Here is a 23,413-nt window from a genome sequence, read left to right as displayed (position 1 = left end):
TGTGCACATATGGTCAATGGAAGTCTTACCTACAGTGAATAAAGCATCTGGTGTGTTGAGGGTGATCTCACCACTCAGAGACAGTCTTTTTGTTCCACTCTCCTGTCTTCATCCCCCTAAAAAGTCAATGCTGGACAGCCTACATGTAGGATAAATCTTCTGAGCCTCTCGGGGTTGATTTCAGAAGTGAATAAAGCCTGGTCAGCAAGACAGAATCAAATCCACTTTGCTTCCTTTCCTTACAGCTGATCCACTTTCTCTGCTTTGACTACAGTCCTGCTCAGCAAGTCTCTCCAAAGACAATCACTAGACAAACAAGTTTCTTTGTGCAAGTGTCTAATATAGGACTTCATATTAGATGCTCTTATCTAACGCTTCTTGAGGGTTTAAGTCCACTTCTTTATCTTGGTGTAGCTTTGAGATGACAATCCTCTGGGAATGGTTGAAGACATTTTAAAAATGAAACTTTGGCCTCGAAGAGGCCAGGTTTCAAGGCAGAGATCTTAAAGATGCAGTGAAACTCATTAAGATGCCGTGTAGGCAGCAAGTAAGGCTACAACAAAGGTACGAAGAGTTCAGTGCCTAACCCGGTCACCCTGTGAGAACTGTGTGCCTTATGCTTAGGTTTTCTGAACCGCCAAATCACAGAATCACAGAATCAATCAGGTTGGCAGAGCCCTCTGGGATCATCGAGTCCAACCATTGCCCTGACACCACCATGTCAACTAGACCATGGTACTAAGTGCCATGTCCAGTCTTTTTTTAAACCCCTCCAGAGATGGTGACTCCACCACCTCCCTGGGCAGCCCCTTCCAATGTCTAATAACCCTTTCTGAAAAGAAATTCTTCCTAATGTCCAACCTGAACCTCCCCTGGCGAAGCTTGAGGCTGTGTCCTCTTGTCCTGTCGCTAGTTGCCTGGGAGAAGAGGCCGACTCCCACTTCACTACAACCTCCCTTCAGGTAGTTGTAGACTGCAATAAGGTCACCTCTGAGCCTCCTCTTCTCCAGGCTAAACAACCCCAGCTCCCTGAGCCATTCGTCGTAGGTCAGACCCTCCAGACCCTTCACCAGCTTGGTCGCCCTCCTCTGGACTCGCTCCAACACCTCAACATCTTTCTTGAAGTGCGGGGCCCAGAACTGGACACAGGATTCAAGGTGCGGCCTCACCAGTGCCGAGTACAGAGCATCTGCATTCATGCATCTGCACAAATGCATCTGCATTCATTTCAAATCCTCTTCCATCTCATCCTAAATCACTTATGGACTTTGGAAGGTACAAAATGTGAACTGGAAGTTTACTGGGAAGCACTATTAATGATGGATCCTTTAACTGTGGGTATGGTTTCATAGTGGTCAGTGCCTAGTTTGGTGTTTGATGGTCACTAGCTTCAGTAAAGAAACATAGTTTGAGCCGAGAATCCTGGAGTAATTTATTTGACTTAAGCTAAAAGTGAAAAAAAAAAGTATGAAATATCTTATGATGTATTTCTAGTCACTAAGAAATAGAGTATCAGCCTTAAACTGCAGAAGCTGTTCAAGATGAAGTCGTAGCAAATTTATGTAATTGGGGTAACAACTTCCCATTTCACTTTAAAAATTGTCTTTTTTTTAGAATCGCTTCCCCATCCACTGCAGATACAATGGCAGAAGCAATATCATGATGTTGTTTCACAAAGAGGACAAGCGCTTTGAGTAAACTGTGTTTGAGGCTGAGGGGCATTTCTGAAGCTTTGAGTGAGATGCATCCATCCTTCTAAGGAGACAATTGATGACTGTGCTCATTGTGGTGGTTTATAAGACTGTTCTCATCTTTATTTTTGCCATCTGATTATGAGCTTCTTCGAGTAATAAAATCACAATTCCCTTTTTTTTTTGAAAAAGAAAAGCCAGTTGGCTTAACCTTGGTGCTCCCTGATCCTGCCTTTGCTGTGCCGGCGGGGGGATCTGACCAGAAAAAGGCTGATGTTCGTCTGAAACAGATTGCGAGGGGAGGCCTGGACCCGTCAAGCTCAGCTGAGCATTAGGGCTGGTCATTTATCACTGTCAAATGGACGAGGGGGGGAAGAAGCGCTGGACCGTTCCTGCTCAGCTGCTGACTGACAGCTGACTGGAGCCTAATGCAACCTCCAGGCAGATAATCTGCCATCAAGGGGGAATGTGTGCGAGCGAGATACTCTATCACAGGCTGCACGCTGCTTCTTGCTCAAAGCTACTGACATCTTCACAAGGAAGAAAAGAAATGTCAGTTGTGCTTTAAGGGGCTGTGGTGTGTTGTGATGCTTCACTAAAACCGGCCTGTACCTCATTTCCATGCTTTCGTGTCGATCCATTTTTAAAAACAGCTTAACGGCGTAGTGGGGACGTGCAGTCAGGCACAGAAATGATAATATGATGACAATGTTCAGATGAGAAAAAGCGCTGTTTGTTTCACCTATCAGTTTAATTCACAGGACTGCCAACTGCAAAGCAGCGTAATTATTTCAAAATAGCAAAACCCACCCTGCCAAATATAGGCCTCGGAGTAAGCCTACATGTTTACGGAACAGGAAAAATATCTTGTGAGGGAAAACTGAAATTAAAGCAAGAAAAAGCTAGTAAGTAAGGATTCATACTATTTCCCACAGTGTTTTGTGCAATAAATGCTTCCTGTAGGTGCTGATTTAGAGCAGTGCTCTGCAAGGTAGGCCCCCAAACCAGGGTGAGAATACCCTGTTCTCAAAAATTCTCGTTCTACTGCCTAATGAAAAATTCTGCATCTTTTTGTCAATCTTAAACTCAAGGTTTTATTGTTTTTCATTTGCTATTATTTTTATTAACAGTATCTAATTTTGCTATTCATTACAAATCATATGCATTAACTTAACTGGGGAACATTTTAATTGAGCACTGCTGGAGATTTTCCAATAAATTAACATTACATACTTTTAACAGATGTCTGAATTAGACATTGTTATTAGACATTGTAATTAATAGGAGTATTACTCGAATTAAAATCTCAGGGCCTTAGAAAAATTAAATTGTAGGTGACTGAGTGATGTTAACTCATTAATAGAGAGTGACTGTTGAATTCCCTCCATTGGGTTTTATTAGCCCAATAAACACCCTTTTCCAAGTAGCTGGAGAGGGAGTTGGACAGGCTCTTTGGTATAAGAGACTGGGAATCAAGATGTGTTTTACCCGTGATATTGGGAAGTTCTTTAACCTGTCATTGTGTTATTGGTGTAATATGCATAATAATACATTTCTGGGATGTTTTAAAGTCTTAATAACACATGTTGGTTAGATTTTTTTAGATACAAAAATCACAATAGGCTGGTTCTTCGCTGGCTTGGATCTTCAAAATTATTTTTCTCCATTTTCGTGGAGAACAAATACAAAGCTAGTATAAAACAGGACATTTGTGCAAGGAAGAATCAAGCCCCCTAAAGGTACAACGTATAAACCAGTAGATGGAGAAAAGTATGAGAGAATTAATTTGACTCAATATAGATAACTTTATCTGAGCAACCCCTATAGAATCCTTCATATTAATTGGGGAAAAATAGTCACCTATAGATAAGATTAATTTCTTCTGTATGTAGATGCCTAAAAGCAGATGAATTGCTCAATACTGCTTATTTCTCCCCATTAGTCCAGGTGCTTTAGGTGAGAGGAACCTTTCCTGGGTCAAGCTCTTCCATATTGTATTTCAGAAAAAACAAAGAAGTTACATGTAGAGTGATCTCAGCTTGAATGGCGTGTTTTAGTGCAATATTAAAATATTGTGATATTAGTCAAAGAAGTCTACAGTGGAGACGCAGTGTTTCCCTATGAGTCTCTCCGCAGGAAAAAAATGTTTGAATTATACTTCTATGTATGTAATTAAAGATTTGAAAAACCACTGCTCTACTATTTATCTGCGAATTCATGGCCACCCATGAGTTTCAAAGGGATTTTCTCACTTTGAACATGTATGTGAATATCCAGCAAAAATTATCTTGAGTCTAATTTGGAGAAAAATCAGTAATAGCTCATCGGTGTTGAGATACCCAGTATCAATTGACATAAGACCTAACTGCTCTCAGACTGAGCCCTCAGAAAGTGAGCATCTGAAATCAAAAGTCACATTTAGAAGATTATTTAAGTAAATATTAAAGTGTAAAAGGAAATAATAAAAAAGCAACCTACTTAAAAGCAGTTTGGGGGATTTTACCATTAGTTCTGCCCTGTTTTCTGTACGTAGCTCTTCCTTGCACAGGCTAACCTAGATTTTGGCATTTATGTTACTGATTCACAAGCAAGGAGATGTTGAGCCAAGCAGTGCCAGGAAGCGTACCAACAGAGACTGTATCCCCAGCAGCAGCCTCTACAAGAGAAGCTGAGGGCACATGGCTTTCCAGAGTCTGGCCATTAGAAGAGTTTATTTCTCTTGTAAGTCTTCTGTCCTTCCCTCAGGCTGTGGTCCCTGCCCTTTTAGACAGATTTTTCCCTTTTTTTTTTCCCTCAAGAAAGATGAGGGCACAGGCTCTTCTTCCATAATAAGAACACAGTAGTATTCCTGGAGCTCCTTTGCATCTCTCTGTGCTTCATTGCAGAATTTCTGCCTAGAGCTTTGTGCTAGTTTTCATTTTTCATGGTGTACACATGATGTCCCAGCTGAGTATCCAGTGCATGTTTTATTCATGTGCTTTTCACCCCTTCTTTGAGATCATTAATAAAGCTGCTAAATAAACCCAGGCTTAACAATCCTCCTTGCCACACCCCACTGGACATCTCCTCCCAACTCCGTTACACTGTGTTTATCATCAGCCTTTGTTTGGATCCCTTCGTTTTCCAGCCTGTCTGATAGTATTTTTATCCAAGCTGGTTTAGATAAAGGTTTCAAGTGGGGTTTTGAAAGGCATTGTCTCTAATTCTGAAATAAAGTCCAGTTGGATTTTATCAGCTTCATTCAATTCCTGCACTAACAACCAGATGCTACCGGCACTGCCTGAAAAGCAATAATGGTAGAGGTGGCGCGGGTTGCTCGTGTTACGTGGATAACTCAATACCACACTCTGCTCCAGGTTTAGGGCTTCTTCTGTGCATTCAGTGCATTGCTGATCATTATAGGGAGTCAAAAAAAAGGTAGTGTGCTCTTATATTTTCTCAAATGATGGCATGCTGACCTGTTCTTTTGCAGAAGGGAATAATAGGGGGCTTGGAACTAGATCATCTTTAAAGTCCCTTCCAACCGAAACCATTCTATGATTCTATGATTCTAATTATCAGTCCCAATTACTCAACAGCTATGCATTGGGTCCCACACAGTAAATACAACACTATTTTAGTTATTGTATTTGGTTACCACACGACGATACAGAATCACAGAATCAATCAGGTTGGAAGAGCCCTCTGGGATCATCGAGTCCAACCGTTGCCCTGACACCACCATGTCAACTAGACCATGGCACTAAGTGCCATGTCCAGTCTTTTCTTAAACACCTCCAGAGATGGTGACTCCATCACCTCCCTGGGCAGCCCCTTCCAATGGCTAATGACCCTTTCTGAGAAGAAATGCTTCCTAATGTCCAACCTGAACCTCCCCTGGTGAAGCTTGAGGCTGTGTCCTCTTGTCCTATCACTAGTTGCCCAGGAGAAGAGGCCGACTGACAGAGAGCTGAAATCTGTATAGGTTGGTATACTGGCAGCTATACATTACATACAAGCAGACTAACCAGTGTTAGGGTTTTCATCTACACTTCCATAAAGGAAAGGAGGTTTAAGGAAGGAAATAAGGAGGTATCTCTGGTTTTGTTTATGGGGAGGAGTACCACAGAAATGAGGAAACTTATTAGCAAGTGTAAAGAGCGGTGGCTGGCATCTCTGAGTGATGGGAGGTGGAACATGACATTCAGCCTGTGCATGGGAGATGGGTGGCAGTGCAGTCTTGGTCAGGAGGGCCTTGAAAGTAGACAAGCAACTTCTGTTTGGTGCAGTAAAGAAGCAAGTTGAAGAGGAGAGTGACATTGTCAAACTGATGGACTAGAACAGTGTTCTTTGCAGCAGTATTCTTGAAAATTTTCATGCTCCAGAGAGGCTTTCTCACGTCTCAAGGAAAGCATATTTTAGCAATCAAGGTGGGAGAGAATGAGAACCTAAACAAAAGATTTATGTAGATAGTGGAGCCATATTTTAGAGGTATTAGGAAGATAAATTCTTGAATATTTGAACACTGCTTATCTTCTTAGAAGGAGAAATTATTTTTGTATTTCTTGTTTAATTTTTAATTTTGAGTGTAGGTGATCTCCATTTTTTTAATCTCTCAACAGGCAAATTAAAAAGCATAAGTTTTAAAAATGAAAACTGAGATTTTCATGTTATATCATAACTCCATGAGTTAGGTTTTTGGGAAGTGAAAAGATGTGACAATCCTAAAAGTATCACAAGAGTGTGTACCTAATGTGTTTCTGCCTATGTTACCTGTCTGAGCTGGGTGAGCACCATATTGATTAGAGGTATATTACCACAGTACAGCAACAAAACTGCTTATGAGATAGACTACCCTCTAGCAACTCTTGTAGATAGGGTTGTTATTTTCCTTTGCTATTGTTTCTTTTGCTGTTTTGATCGTACGATTTACTGTTAACATTTGTCCTGGCTCATAGCCCAGAATCTCCATTGGTGTCAAGGCCATGTTTTAATAAATATGTATGTACACAGAGGTACATGTAATCCTCCTGCTGAATAGATCATATGTCTCAGTGATATTACTGCAGGTGATATAGGTGGAATTAATCTGAGTTTGTCACTAGTTTCCTTATAAATAACCAGTGCTCAGAAATTGACATTTTAAAATATGATTAATTTTAACCCGAAGAAAACATCCAAAATATGTCAGATGAATCACCACAGAAGTGTCTGGTTCTTTCCAGAGTACAGAAGGATCCAAGGCTGAGTACTCAGATGTAGATATCCATTGTAGATGACTAAAGCCAAGTGGCATGAATCCCAATTTAAACATATTTAATTTAATCTTAATGTGTCTACCCCAAAACTCGAAAAGTAAACACCTGGCCTACAGAATCAGGAAATATATCAAGCAGCACATGTGGGTACAGTCAGGATGTGAGCAGCCTTGTTTATCTAGGTCTCATGTACTTTCTGTGTGTGAAAATCATATAATGGTACATGGCTTTGTGTCCTTGAAGGCAGTAAGTCAGTCATTGTAGTTTCTAGGATACTTTCCATACCCAAAATATATCCCTGATCCTCATATTTTACCCCCTACACCCCACCATCCTCACAGAATCACAGAATGGTTGGGGTTGTAAGAGACCTCTGGAGATCATCCAGTCCAACCCTCTGCCAAAGCAGGGTCACCCAGAGCACGTTGCACAGGGTCGTGTCCAGGCGGATTTTGAATATCTCCAGAGAAGGAGACTCCCCACCCTCCCTGGGCAGCCTGTTCAGTGCTCTGGCACCCTTCAAGTAAAGAAGTTTTTCCTCATATTGAGATGGAACTTCAGTTTGTGCCCATTGTCCATTGTCCTGTCACTGGGCACCACTGAGAAGAGTCTGGCCCCATCCCCTTGACACCCACCCCTAAGGTATTTGTAAGCATTGATAAGATCCCCTCTCAGTCTTCTCTTCTCCAGCTGAACAGCCCCAGCTCCCTCAGCCTCTCCTCATAAGGGAGATGCTCCAGCCCTCTGACCATCTCCGTACCCCTCCACTGGACTCTCTCCAGTAGTTCCTTGTCTTTCTTGAACTGGGGGGCCCAGAACTGTCCCAGCTGCCATGTACCCACTACCCCACACCCAGTATGTACATCTGCTCTCTCTCTGGTCTTACGGAAAGCCTGACAGCCAGCTTTTCCCCTTACCCTACACATGCTCCTGTAGCCTGTCTTCCCCATCGCACACACGGTCTCTGCTGACCTCGCAGCCCATCCACCCTTCCACGCCGCGCAGCCTGCGTCCCCTGTGGTCCATAGCCACACGTCACGCTGCTTCCTGTTAGCACAGGCACACGGCTACAGGCGCAGCTCTTCAGCCACTAATCTGCAAACCCCCGTAGACTGGAAATTTCAAAATCACGATTGCTCCTCCTCTGCATCTCCGCTGCCCTCTTCTAAGAGATGAATTCATTTTCTTTTTCAAAAACTTCTTTTCCTGTCATTCCTGTTGGTACATTTCCCAGTAAGAACTGCAGAGCAAAATCAGCATGCGATAATCTGGCCTTTGTTCGTTAAACAGAACCTATGTTTTTTGAGGAGTCCATGTGTTTTGGGGTCTGAACTGACACACTGTGCTAGGACACATCACATTTTGTAGCATCAGTCAGTTTCTGCGTAGTAATCTGTTTGATAGAACGGATGCAGCAGAACACAGTGTGTCACATTGTGAGACATCATCTCCAGAATACATTTCAAAACTCTTTTCAGCTACCACTCTTCCTTTCCTGACCAATTTTAATAAGCAAAGTTATTAATTTTTCAACAAAATTTGTAATTAATATTTTCCATTGAATGGTATCATGCTTTGTTAAGAATAGTTGGGAACCACCATGTGAGAACAATAACACAATTACTACAGATAGTTGTAGGCAGTGAATTACCATTAGGTAGCTGACCTCTCTTTTTAATTGGTAATGAGTTGACAGCTGATCTCTACTGACTGATGGAGGATGGCACTACAGAAATGAGAGGTGAAGGAAACCCAGCAGATCGTGTATGCCATCTCTCTGCCAGCGTTGAGAACCAAAATGACTTGTCAGAGTTGGAAACAAATGGCTGGGTTCGGGCAGCAATGTCCCTGTGCTGAAAATATCCTTTGGGAGGCAAAGTGATTTGAAACATAACACTTGGGGTTTCATCTGATATGACATTAGATTTTCTTATTACACAGGAGCTTGCAGATCTGACAGTTCTGCTCATTGAACTAGACCTGAAAATAAAGAAGAGCTTCTATTTCATCACCAGCTATGAAGAATTTATGGACAAAATTCTGCCATAAATTGCACATCTAATACCACTATTAGCTCCACAGAGGCCTGGGGTAGAGCAGCCCTCTCCCTCTTGTGCCTCTCTGGTCCTCTAAGAGCGTGCCCCTGGTGAAGCTATGCTTTCATGGATTTTTCCATCGAGTAGCTTTTTGAAATCCCCAAAATGATGAGGAGAGGCTCCACCTTCAGGGACACGGATGAATGGGTGATTTTAGACAGTTTAGGTTGGAAATGGGGAGATTTAGTAGGTAATTCCTATTCTTTCAGCAGCACTACCTACAAGCTTTCTCTTTAACAGCCAGACTTCCCCTCTGTCCTTTCCAGATCATTGTGAAACCATCTCAAAAGCATTTTCTGATATCCAGGAGATCTTGGAAGATGAGAAGAATATAAGTAAGATGAAAGATTTCCCCTCTGTCTGAAGAAGTAAGGATGTGGTTCAATATTAATGACTGAAAAAATCCTATCCTTGTGCAATTTATACATACTACACGCATAACTCCTCTTGGCATACACATCAGACACCATATTAGAGAACTAAATCCTTTTTTTTAAGGAAATATCTTCTGGGTTATGAAATAGGTAGATGGTGAAAAGCTTTGCATTTATGCTTTTGTCTGAAAGAACTATCAAGCTTACTCCTAGAATTACTGACAGAGCAATCCAAATAAGTGTTTTGATCAAACCATCAGCCATGCCTACTGAGAATGATAGGACAAAAAAAGAAAGATTCTGGCTCTGTGACAGCTAGGCTTTCAAACCAGAATTTAGTCAGATTGCCTTCAAATTGGAGGAATAAATTGTTAAAAGATTTATCAGAGATTTAGTAATTAAAAAAAAAGATTTAACAATTACTGTTAAAAGATTTAAGAGGGGTAAGGTACAGTGAAAAAAATATAAACCTCCTTAGGTTTGAAAAGTTAGGCTTCAAGGCTTGTATTTAGGTATATGTCCTGGTTTTGCAGGGATAAAATTTATAGAATCAATTTTCTGTTACATTTTGTTTCAGTCTGTGCCCAGCTGTGGTACGGCGATCAAGGCCATTAGCAGTGAAAGCCAGGGCAGCTGACTCAGGCTGGCCCACAGGTGTATTCTAGGTCATTAACGTCATGTTTACTATAAATAGGAAAGCTTGAGGGGGTTGGGATGGGTTATTTGTTCTTCTTCTCCTTTTGGTTACTATCTGTGGGGGCACTTGCACCACTATATGAGCTGAGTATAGTTTTGTGTCTTTTGTATTAGTATTGATGTTGGTTTTCTTATTTTATTGAATATGTTTAAATTTCAGCCTATGAGTTTCCCTCCTTTTCCTAATTCCCTTCCTTGGTTGGGTGAGGGAACAACTGGTTATTGTTTAGCCCCAGGTGTGGGCTAAACAGAGACAGTTTATAAATGAATGACGTGTTTTTCAAAAGTACTGGCCAGTTGTGGATTTCAGTGAAGTTAATAGAAATTCTGGAAGCCCAGAAGTTTTTAGAATCAGGTAATTTACTCAGGTGCCTCATTTTAGGCACAGGTACAATAAAGGTCAGATCCCTGTTTTCCAAGCCAGGTGAATGAAGTGCAATGAAATCTCATCAGATAACATGGAAATATACTGAAATGAAGTTCTGATTTAAAGGTATCAAGTAAGTTTTATACTTGGAAATGTGAATAACACATTTGTTACTGTCTTTTAATTCCACAGGCCGTGTAGCCTAATGGAAGTGTACATCTTAGTAGAGTTAGTTCACTGTTAATAAACTAAGTGCTGCCTGTTGGCTTCAATATAGTTACTGTAAAGGACATGAGTATTCGAAAAAATGAGCAGGTATCTGGTTCATCCTTTGTTGACATGTGCTGGTTAAATTAAAAAGAAAATATTTGTTTGGAAAATACTGTTATGTAAGGCTAATTTTGCTTCCTTTGAACTAAGTTTTCATGTATCACCTATGTTGAACTTTTGCCCGAGGGCAGTGAATTCCTTATTTTTATTGCTTAGTCTTTAGCGTAGCATTTCTTCCTTTTGGTGACATTTGCAGGCCTTTTACTCATTGCATGTTAGATGGTAACACTGCACTGCCAAACTTCCACCATTTTTTTTCTAAATGTTGCAGTCTTTCACTGGGAATAAAAATTAGATAATTTCTTGTTTACAAGTCAGAAAAGAAACCCCCTGGACTTCAATTATGTACTGTATATTGATGGTGTGCAGCAGTCAAAAGTGTTATATGAAAAAGCAGTAGGGGATGATCAGGCCTGAGAGACCATGTGTCTCGCAGTGGGTTACCAATCATGCCATGAGGAGTGTTTTCTGAATGTCTTACTTCTCACAAAACACTTCACTTGCCTTGTGCTACGGGTTAGATTTGTTGTCACATCAGTTCTCAGACTGCTGATAATTCTGTCTTCTCCTAAAGCAGTAAAACTTTCTCAGCCATCACAGGAGCGATGAATCTGATGTCTTCTCGTCATAGCATTCATTTTACTGTGGTCTTTCTGGAGCGTACAAACTCCGACAACAAAGTTAAGCTCGGGCATTCAATAAATTTTTAAATAAAAGAACGTAGCAGCTGTAGGTTACAGTGAAATGTCATCAGTCTGTCTCTGTGTTATGAGTTTTCAAATGGTTTCTGTCGTCCCACTTTCCACTACTTTGCTTTAGAGGTGGAGTTGTGACTGTGGCTGACAGACTGCTGTCACATCCGAAATTTAGGAGGCATTTAAATAACTTGCTGATTCAATGCTGAACATTTTTCTTCACCCCTCTTTATTTAGATGAAGGCAGTCTTTTATACACAGGCCTGGCTCTAAGTTTTATGCCCTTTTATTGCCTCCAAACTTTTGTTTAAAATTAATATGTCAACTATGCTAAATATTATATGTACATGCCATGCTTAGCTCACACTCTGCAAAGGCAACGGTGCTTTTACGTTTGTTTGGTGCCCATCTCGCAATTCTTATGATATATATTATGTCTCATGTGACACTATGGAAATAATAACCACTGAGTTATTTTTATAACTGTTTTACAAACTTATTGTATCCCCTGACCTGCTTTCTCTGTCATCTGCCCGAAATTTCCAGCCCCTCAGTGATCTAGCTACTGCATTGAGAGCTGAGGGTTTGGTGTAGCCAGTGGAGAAAAAACCTCCACCATGGTGGTCATGGAGAGTGTAGGAAAAGGTGTCTAAGGCAAAACAGAAAGGGGAAAGGTATTGTTCAAGCAGTAGCTGATTTGCTTTAGGAAGTTCCTCCCTCGCCCATCACTGCTTATCTCTTTCCCTTCTCCTTTCCACATGTACCAAGCTGGTGAAGGGTCTGGAGGGTCTGACTACGAGGAACGGCTGAGGGAGCTGGGGGTGTTTAGCCTGGAGAAGAGGAGGCTCCGAGGTGACTTTATGGCAGTCTACAACTACCTGAAGGGAGGTTGTAGTGAAGCAGGAGTTGGCCTCTTCTTCTGGGCAACTAGCGATAGGACAAGAGGACACAGCCTCAAGCTTCACCAGGGGAGGTTCAGGTTGGACATCAGGAAGAATTTCTTTTCAGAAAGGGTTATTAGACATTGGAAGGGGCTGCCCAGGGAGGTGGTGGAGTCACCATCTCTGGATGTGTTTAAGAAAAGACTGGGCATGGCACTTAGTGCCATGGTCTAGTTGCCATGGTGGTGTCAGGGCAATGGTTGGACTCGATGATCCCAGAGGTCTCTTCCAACCTGATTGATTCTGTGATTCTGTGTGATTCTGTACCTGTTGTGTTTGTGCTGGTAGGGGATGGAAGAGGCTCCTGGTAATTGGTTAATCAGCTATTTTCAATTCAATTCCTGGCTGTGCTTACCATGGAAAACTAACAGTCCTTGTGTATAAATATGACCCCTGCTCCTGGATTAATTTGATTATGTGAGAATCTCAGTTTTCATTTAAAAGGAATAACTTTCTGGCTGCTCTGATACAACAAGTTTGGATGTGTAGTCTAAATATTCCCTAATGGTTTAAAAATCAAAAGATAAATATAAAGAACATATGAATCTCTTACTAATAAAAAATAAATGTTCTCAAATCTTTGCAATGATTGCTTGAGATTGAATATTTTGAGACCAGAAAATGTCTGCTTTTCACTCAATGCTGGATCAGCGTTCTCTGAAAGCCAGATCTTTTTAAGCTGCTTCATTTGGGTCCACAAATAGAGAACTCGTGTTCATTAATGACTTTGGATGTCTTAACCTAGAGTTCCTCTCGAGTATCTTCAGTTATGCAAAATGCCTTGTATAAACTTTCTGCACTGCTGATTTAATTCTTGGTATAACTTTCATTTCATCTGTACTACTGTGAGAGAGGATTTTGCCTGTGAGTCACTGGCTGCTCTGCATTAGACCAGTGCTTTAATTTTGCATATTTAAGAAAGAAGCACAAACTTCAGTCTCTAATAATTGTAAGTTCAGTGCTGTTAAAGGGCTGATAAGGGCTATAAATTTTGTGGCAACGACTTTATTAGGAATCTAACTTAACAGCAGTGAGTTTTTATTTAACTGAGCTTTAAATTTCCTCTGGGCTTAGAGCAGAACAGTAAATCTGTTCAGAACCAAAGTCGGGCTCGTTTGAAAGAAAACATTTTTTATGAAACTTGCTCATTTGAATATCTTTCATTGTTAAATTTATCTGTAACTGGTGTGATACCGTTGACATCCATGGAACTGTGAAGATAAATGAAGTGTATACTAATAAATTAAAATGTGCCAGAGAACAGGTCCAAACACTGGAACTTGATTGTCCACGCAGGTAATTGCTAGGATAGGATCTGACATGATTTCAGCTGGGCTAATTAACACTCTCAAATAGTTTCTAGATATGACTTGTTTATTTGAAGAGTTTACTACTACAGATACAGCCTAATCTACGTGTGGACACAGCTTTACTTGAAGTTAGTGAATCTTGAGCAAAGGGCAATTGTAGGACTATGACAGAAACTATTGAGTGATAGGCTGCGAAGACTTACTTATTATAAGCCCTCGTCTCTGGAATGATGAGTTTAGAAAAGTCATTTATTTTTTTCTGTTGGCAAGTTACAGGGGAAGTCCTAATCTTTTTCCAGTTCTGTGGGGCCAAAATATTTGTGATTTTTCTGGAGCTACTCAGTCCAATTTGTAGGTGAGAATGAAACTTATGTTTTCACAAGAAAAACTGTTTAATAAAAAGCCCCCAACTGCAATGTCCTTTGAAGAGTGTACTTGTTGAGAGGCTCTTTATCTATATATTGTTACTTTCTTCCTAAGGCTGAATGTATGTTTTGTGTAAGTCCATGTAAATTTTCTATTTTTTACTATTTAGTGCATCTAGGCAGGGTGCAGGGAATACTGGAAAAATTGTAAACCAAAGTATGAATGACAAGAAAATGAATTATTTTATCTGGCTAAGATCTTTGAAACAAAAGAGCAAAGGCATTGGAAGACAACTTGAGAACTCTGAAAATATTACTTTCATTCAAGCTCATCTCACCTCTAAAAGTTTAATTTTAATATATTGAAAGCCTCACCGTTTGAAATGATAACTACTTCATACATCATATATGTCATTCACCCTTTAAATGAAGGCAGCTATCAGGACTAAGGCAGGGTTAGTTTATTTGATCTTGCGTGATGTTTCATAATTTTTCTGACTGTTCACTCATCTCAGACGGCTGTAGATCATGTTAGTAATACAAGCTATAGCTAATGAGGTTGAAACCTTGTATGGCGCTGATCATATTACTCCCACTCTGGAACCTCCCAACAATTTCCTTCCTAAAGCCCTTCTCTTGGCTTGTGTGGCACAGGGCATTCAATCTTCCTAAATGCAAACAATTGACTTCGTGGCACCTCTTGCTCCAATCGCAAATAACTCTGATTTTCCCTTCTCATTGACTGTTGATAAATGTTTGATGCCAGCTGGGATTAGTCCTGTGCTTTGCCTCCCTGCTAATGAAAAATAGTGCTTTCAGAGAATTTGCAAGGCAATCCCATGTTCTTAATTTCACTTGTTTTATTCCTCACCAGGTTCTTTATTACAGGAAGTGAAATAATGCACATACTGAGAAAATCTCTTGGTTTTCTCCCTGGAAAGTAATTTGTGAACAGAAACCTGTATTTTGAGTTCAGGTGATTTTATTTCTTTCCACCAGTGTTGACAATGAGTCTTAGTAGATCAAGAAATGAATGTGGGGATGCCAATGAAAAGGATTGGGAATATTCCATTGAGGATCTGTATATGTCATTTTATTTGGAGGTTAGAGAGCTCATTCCCAGGTTATACATACAATCCTGATTATACAATAGTGATAAGCCTATATTATCACAAGGAGTAGAATTTTCTTCATGCTCAGGAAAGTACATTGGGATGAAAAAGTACATTGGGATGTGAAGAATATATTATTTAGTTAGGAAACTGAGCAGTTTCTAGCCCCTGGGAGCCCTCTTGCATGGAGGGAGTAAAGCCAGGCTGCTACTATTTTATTGCATAGAAATCGTCTCCGTGAGCACCAGTGATGCCATAATATTGCACTTTCCTGTATGCTTTGTGTTCCTTGAGATTGAAAGTCTCAGTCTTGATTTGGCTTTTATGCAAATGCTTTGTATAGGTGTTCTGTCTTATGTCCTCCTGTATACTTGTGCAAGGATATATAACTTAGTCTTAAGCTGCAGCTTGTGATAGCTGTGGCTCATTTGGCTGCTTCCAAAGAGCAGATTGCTCTCTAGAGAAAATGGTCTTTCACCTGAGAGTGGGTAGCCATAGTGGCTAGAAAAGGACCATTTAACTCAAGTAAACCTCAAATCTACCAGCTTTTCCATTTCCATGAAAACAGCAGATGAGACTGTGCTAATTTTGTGTCATGCATCAAGTTTTCTAAGAAAAATGGAAGAAATTTGGCCATAGCATAGAGGAAGTGTCCTGTGTGAAAAACATCTTCATTATGGGGAGCTGGAGGGTGCTGGGGCCGCCGACTCCAAGTCACTGAGGACAATTACATGATGGGTTTTGTTTTGCATTTTGTGCTCCTCTCTCTGTCTTCATTAAGCGTTGGTTAATGGGAGAGCAGTTAGTTTTGATCTGTTACAGTGGTTTCCAATGGCAGCAGTAATTAAATAGCGTAAAAACAGTCCAGGGTGTGACTGCTGTGAAGGACAAACTCCGTGTGGCCTGTCGTGAATGGCTGTGGCATTAGAATATGTTGGATAAATATTCATTGTGGTGAACAGATTGCTGGTCGTATTGGGGGTAAATGTGCAGGTTTTGGTAGCGGGAGGGTTGCAGGGGCGGCCTGTGAGGAGAGGCAGAGGCTGCCCTGTTCCGGACACGGCCGGTTCCGTCCGGTTCCAGCTGGCCCCACCACAGGCCGCAGCTGAGCCTGTCAGTGACGCTGGTGGTGCCTCTGGCAAAATAGGTGCAAACAAAGGGCAAAAGATGTCACGGGAGTGAGGAAAAAAGTGTGAGAAACAGCCCTGTGAGCCTGAAGGTCGGAGTTGGGGATGGAGTGAAGTTGATCTGGGGAAGAGGAGAGGTGGGGAGAAGGTGTTGTTTTAATTTGCCTTTGTTTCTCACTATCAAAACATGGTTTACTGGGCAATAAATTAAATTAGTTTTCCTCCTGTTGATTCTGGACTGCCTGTGATGGTAATTGGTAAGTGATCTCCCTGTATTTTACCTCGACCCATGAGTTTTTCCATCTTGTTTTCTCCCTCTGTCCTGTTGACAAGGGGGAGTGAGGGAGCGGCTGGGTGGGCATCTGGCAGCCAGCAAAGGTCAACCCACCGCACTAGTGCAGAAAATACACATAGTTCATGCCTAGTCACATAAAAATCTTGTGGTTGAGCACCAACATATCCTAGCAGCAACAGAGAATAATGATTTCCCTGCTTTTTCTGCTTGCATGAGGAGGTTGCTTTCAAGAGTGCTCCAACTTTGACAGTGATTGCTACTGCATAGTGCTCTATCTGTGTGTGTCACGTTAGTAGCAGCCGATTTGTCTTAACCACTAAACTGAAATGCATCTCCAGTTTATATCCTGGGACTTGTGGACAGTATTTCTGAAAAATAGACTCAGAGAATGTAAAGTTCCAGGTATTAGTGAATTGTACAGGTTGGCTTCATAAATCAAACTTCAGGTTTCAACAGAACTGTAAGAAAAAAAACAGTTGGTTTTATGCAAAGCATATATTCTGTTACATTTTGATTTTTTTTTTCTGCTTCTAGATAAACATCATGTCAATGGAAACAGAATGGTAGAACCTTTCCCAGAGGGAACACAGATGGCTATATTTGGTAAGACATCAGTTTTAAAATCAAAGCTCTAAGCTGTATAGTGTTACTGCATAAAAAATTTCTTAATTTCAGCCTGAGTCCTTAGAGTTTTAGAATCTGGGCTGCTATTGCCATTTTCTAATCACTAGAATCAGCTAAAGCCACTGGTCGTTTTGGGAGATGTCCATGCCCTAAAAGAAGTGTATTAAAATTATTTTTCCGTGTTATAGAAACAGAAAATTTAAACCCTTATTTTGTTCAATAAAAATCCCAAAATAGTAGCTATTTATGTATGATAATTTCTGTAAGATCATTCATTAGTTTAAACAAAATTCCGAACATGATCCACGATTCACCAGACCTTAGGTCATGAAGGGACTCAAACTGTTGGGATCTACTCTTGCAGAGTTGCTACCATTTACATACCACAAACCAAACCTGATGTTTTGTTCTTTACTTCATGAATAGTCCTGTAGACTTTTTGTTAGGTGCCAACAGAGCTGGAAACGTGGACAGTTGTAAAAGAGAAGATGTTTAATTTCATTGTATCCATGCTATTTTCTGTGAAAATGTCATTCTTTGAGCTCTTTTGTAAAACTTGAAAAAAGTGTTTCTCTGGAGAAATTAATTACTTCTGGAAGAAAGAAGCATCCTAAAATAGATCAGAATCACCAGTTTTTTACCAAGGGGTGGACTTCACCCACATCTGGGAATTGTCAGAGCTGTCATTTCAGAATGTGTAATGTTAGTCCTTAAGGGCAAGCCTATGGAATTTACTAGGGAAGAAAAAAGTGGATTTCTATGACAATTATTCTTAAAAGTTATTGTTACAGAGACCGAAAAATTTCCTAACCCTGTTTTGAACTATGATATAATTCTCTATTAACTTCTACAGGATGGTACAAAAGTGCCTTAGAAAATTTATTGTATCCCATTAAATGTCTGTCTATCTGGGATGTTGAAATAAATATTAAATTACTGCTTCATACACCTGCTATATCATCTAGCCTGATGGAGTTCTAAATCATAATAAATGCAGGTCAGGTATATAAAGCAGTCATCACTATTTTTGTCCTGGGCCCGTTTTAATAACATATATATAAATTTTGGCAATTGCAAGGCAATTTTTGTAACAACACATTTGTAAAAACGGAGGATGTACCCTGGAAAGCAGTGTTTGTGAGAAGCAATGCTATATAAATGCCCAGTATGATGTAACAAAAAAAAAATAAATGCAGCCTTCAGATATGAAATCAGAGGTATAGTGAGCAGGCATTCGCAGCAATTTTTATACCTGCACGCAGTGTTTCTGAGACAGATACTAAAATATATTTCATATTCTATTGACCAATTAGACAGAATTCATTAACAGCAGCAACAAAAAGGTGAAACACTAAAACAAACTATCAAAGCAACCAAGAGTATCTGCATATCATCGTGTCTTCAGATGCGGACCGGGACAGGTAGTGGCACGCCTAACCAGAGGCTTCAGATGTCTTAGGCTCACCAGGCTGCCAGCTGCCAAACCAGAGGGATGGAGGTCTCCTGTAGTCCTGCGGTGTGGGTATCTCAGTAGTCCTAGGGCACCCAGAATGAACCTAGACACTTGAGTCAGGCACCTCGTTCACTCCAGATGCTTCCTGAGGTTCTGTATCAATAGAAAACACATTACTGATCTCCATAAAGGCAGAAGCAGTAGAAATTATCTTCCCTACATGATACAGTAGATCACATTAGATAATCTGATCATCCCCACTGATGTTAAAGATTATTAATCTGTATTTTACAGGAGACAGTACCTATGTCAATATGGCATTTTCTCAGTTATTGAGCTTAGTGATGGTGATCTGGTCTAACTTCTAGAAAGAAAAGACATAGCATAAATATTTCAAAAACCTGAGTAGAGTCTGAAATTTCTTATGTAGTAACAGTTTACATATATGTCCAGAATGAATTTTTGATCTGAATCTATTTTCAAACAAACAGAGCTGTATTCACATCTGAAATATTGAGCAATCCGATGTGGAATGCAAAGGGCTGTTATCCATGAGCACTAATTTATTACTCCAAAAATTATCTTTTCAATTGGTTATTGCACAAAAGTCATAGTAAGCATTAGCTTTGCTGTGGAGCTAATGTTTCTGTAGTTACCATGGTTGAAGAGGAGAAATGGTTTGTGAGTGTCACCCTTCAGTTATCGTCATGATTTCTTCAACTTCCCTTTAGAGTTCCTCTAATCCAATGTTGTCTTTCTGCCGGTATCCCCTTGTCTGTGGACTTTGTGAACATAAATTCTTGGACTGGTGGAATGAGAGATTGTTTGATAAATTTTTTGGAGCTAATGGCAAATGATTGTATGTTACCTTTTGAGTTTTAAGGTTGAGATGGATGTAGAGATTCTTCTTTGACTTTCTTACAGCAAGCAGGGTCAGAGAGTTCTGGTACAATCTGATATTGCTGCAGTCTTCACTGTTTAAATTCTTCTAAAGCTCCTCCTTTATTTCCTGTGTGATGGTCAGACCAGTTTTCCAGTGGTTGTGGTGGGTGTTGATGTGAGTGCTTCTATTGGTTATATCTCTGTTTGTACACAATTTGTAAAATTTCATAGAAAGTAATACCCTACCTACAGAATTTCATTGGAAGAGCACAAAATCTTTTTAAGCAGCCTAGTTTGAATCATTCCTGAGGAACTCTTGTTATATTTTTATCAAACCTGTAACTTTCATCATTTTTAAATTGCCCTAGATTTTCCCCAAGATTGTGATTGCACATGTTGGGCTAGGTGGTGAAAACTCATGCTGCTGCCATCTGTGCTGTGAATAAATGGAAAACCTACATGTTCTTAAGTTTGCTATTAGACCTGAAATGTAGTAGTATACAAACACGACTGTGATGATAATTGTTGTCATTTGTTGGCGTTGGCATCCCATTCTGATACGTGGTGTAGAAAAATGGAGCTACAGTTCACTTTTGCTGCCTCCAAGGGGACAGCGTTTGCTGGCCCCATGTGAATGGGAATGAAAGGAAAGACTCAAAGAAGAAAACAGTTATCTGTTAGTAATTCTCCTCAGATTGTTACTCATCCTATCCGTGTATACTCCTGTTAACATCAAGTTCTTTGTATTTTAGGACTCTAAGTTAGGGGGATGAAAATGAGCTAGTCTGAGCTAGTAGATTTTCTGACTCCACCTTAGGCTTTTCACACCTCTTCTCCAGAAACATCCTTTAATCCTTTAACTGGGATCACACAGGGACAAGTCTGGAAGAGCAGTAGTTACTAAGAAGTAATCCCTCTTCCTTAAAAAGATCTACAAAAGCTAAAGGATGGTAAATAACCATATGATTCTGTAAATATAGCCCACTTGCAGTGGGTTTTCTTTCTGTTTGGATAGTTTTAGATTCACCACTAAAAATCACAGTATAAAATGTAATGCTGGGTTGTAAACACTAGTCCTTTTACCTGCTTGCAAAATGGAGTTAGATTGCGTTACATAGCTCCATCTTCTGCAAAACCTCCTTCAAGATCCTCTTACTAGTGCTGCGTTATTTACTTTATGACATGACTTCTTGTTTTGATCAAGGTACAGAGTGAATGTACACGGATCGTTGTTCCCGCAGCTTTCCCATTTATGACAGAACCTCACAGTTTTCAAAAGACTGTTTAAATGATCTTGAGTTTCTCTGGTTGTCTGTTTAGCATCGTTCAGCTGCCTAAGATACACCTATTGTTCATTAGAATAAAGAAAAGCGTCCTTGTTTCTACAATGGTGAAAAAGCTAGATTTCAAGGTGAAGGTGACTCTTTAATGGAAATGTTTTAATGCTGACCATCTAGTGACCTCTTAATCTAGTTTCCAGCTAATATTGAAGCACTAAGAGCACAGGAGGTGCACAGGCACTGCTCACAGCCTCACTGGAGACACTGGAGAATCAAAAATCATTGTAGTATCAAAAATCATTGCATCCCTTGAAGTAAAGAGGGGGGTGTATTCCCAAGTTCAGTGGCTGAAACAGATGAAACTCTAGATGTTTATGTTTGTGTTACGGATGGTGAAGTAGGAGTCACTCAATAAATGTCTGTCTGCAAAGTTTTCTTGTAGTTTTTATGGCCATAGATATTGTCAATTAAAAGTATTTTGCCTGTAGTGACTGATTTTGACCAAAAACCTAACCATAAGTCAAAACGTGAATGTATATTAAGGGGTTGATAATCTTTTGAGAAGAAGCAATTTAGGGTCTAAAATCAGCTTTTGGGTAGAGGTGTAAAAAAAAAATGAAAAGAAAAGCTTCAAAGCTGCAGAACGTATGCAACCTTCAATAAATTAACATTTCAATCAATATCATTGTAATTCTTTGCATATTATAAACACATTTAAATGCACTGCTATATTATGCTATAAATGCACTCAAGCTTCGCCAGGGGAGGGTCAGGTTGGACATTAGGAAGCATTTCTTCTCAGAAAGGATCATTAGCCATTGGAATGGGCTACCCAGGGAGGTGGTGGAGTCCCCATCTCTGGAGGGGTTTAAGAAAAGACTGGACATGGCACTTAGTGCCATGGGCTAGTTGCCATGGTGGTGTCAGGGCAATGGTTGGACTCAATGATCCCAGAGGTCTCTTCCAACCTGATTGATTCTATGATTCTGTGATTATGCTCAGAAATATTTCTGGTCAGAGTTTCTGAATTTTAAGTGCATATTTTTCTTGCCAACTGCTGCTATTGCAAGACTCCTGTTTATCCCAGAGCACCTATATATCACTGTGCTTTATATGCTACCTTATTTCTCTTAAGAGGAAGCATTGTGCATATGGTGCATTCGTAGAAGGGCTCTTATTTACCTGGAGTAAAACCTGGCAATAGTTCAGATTTGTAATTACAACACTTTTTAAATACGGGACTAAATTGTGTTGTATTTGCTTGACATAAACTGGCTAGTAATGGGATAATTGGTTTCTTGCTGTAAACAAAATACAGACAGAAGTAGGATGTTAAGTAACTGATAAGATCTAATTAGAGACATTTCTGAGTTGGCAGACAGACCCAAGCTTGTTCACCTTCTGCTCTGCACTTATTAGGCAGCAGCATGTTCCAGAAACTCTGTAGAGCCATATTATTGTTGTACTTTGCCTGAGTGGTGATGTCCTATTGAGATTCAGAGGTACCCTATGCATTCCCACAATTCCCACTCCTTCCAAAGGTTATTTGAAAACTAAAATAGGATTACACCGAGATTGTTCGATTAGCCCCGGGCAGAGCCAGGGGCTTCTCAGCCTTCGCATGTGGCCTGTGCAGTGGCCTCTGCAGTCCAGCATCACACCATACCTGTGTCTGTGGCTTATGCAGTTGGAAAGCTGAGCTCCTCAAACAAGACCTGCTCTTGGGTGGTTCAACCCTTTCTAATAAAGGCTTGATCAGGGCAACTTTTTAACTAAAGGAAAATAATTTCATGTGGAAGTGGGATAACGTGTTCAAGAATGCATCATTCTGTATACGAGTTTCTTTTACTCATTCCTGAAACAGCTGCTGGTGGCCACATCAAGTAAGAAAGTGTGTTAGGAAGCCTTTTGGTCTGACTCAATTATGTTTTTATGATGAGCTTTGTTCTTTCCACCAGGAAAAGGAAATCACAGGAAACAAAGTTTGGACCCCAAGAGAAATATATTTTTGTAGACAGTAAAAACCCACAGTTTTTCCCTGTTGCTCAAAGAAAAAGAAGAAAACTTTAAACCATGCTGCATGTCAGGAGATATTATATCTCTATCTGAAGAGAATATAAGACTTCATGGCGTTGAAACAGGTGTGTGTGCTGTGACCCAAATTGTAGGAGAAACATGTACACCAATGTTACCAGATGTTACAAGGATCACATTGTGGAAGAATTGAGAGCCAGAGGGAATGTCTTCCAGAAGGGATTCATGTTTCTCATGCTAATTCTCTTTCAACATCTTGGAAAAGTGAAGGATGTGTACTAACTGGCTGGGTTTGTACAGCACTGAGGTGTTGATGCTGTCCTGTGTTCACAGGTGGTGTAAAACTGGACACTGAACTTCCTGCAGTTCTGGAATGAGAAAATAAACCTGTGAAGATATTGCATGACAAAAAGGGATTGCCTAAAGGGAGGCTGCTCCGTCCCTAAACCAAATCATGTTCCTATTCTCACCTTTGCAGTATGTTTATTAAAGAAATATATCCTT

At 40.2% G+C, this 23,413-nt stretch overlaps 1 protein-coding gene across 1 annotated transcript in view; it reads left to right on the top strand.

Annotated features, from left to right (window-relative positions):
• MSRA (methionine sulfoxide reductase A) overlaps positions 1-23,413 on the top strand; it is a 327,591-nt gene that overhangs the window by 110,580 nt on the left and 193,598 nt on the right. Inside the window, exon 2 of the mRNA XM_068405678.1 lies at positions 17,171-17,239. Coding sequence (XP_068261779.1) covers positions 17,171-17,239 — 69 coding nt within the window. The remainder of the gene's footprint in view (positions 1-17,170; positions 17,240-23,413) is intronic.

Source organism: Nyctibius grandis, chromosome 1, assembly GCF_013368605.1.
Source record: "Nyctibius grandis isolate bNycGra1 chromosome 1, bNycGra1.pri, whole genome shotgun sequence".
In the NCBI taxonomy this organism is placed as follows: Eukaryota; Metazoa; Chordata; class Aves; order Nyctibiiformes; family Nyctibiidae; genus Nyctibius; species Nyctibius grandis.
The sequence above is the reverse complement of the archived record's forward strand: the minus strand, read 5'-3'. Positions and strand labels throughout refer to the sequence as shown.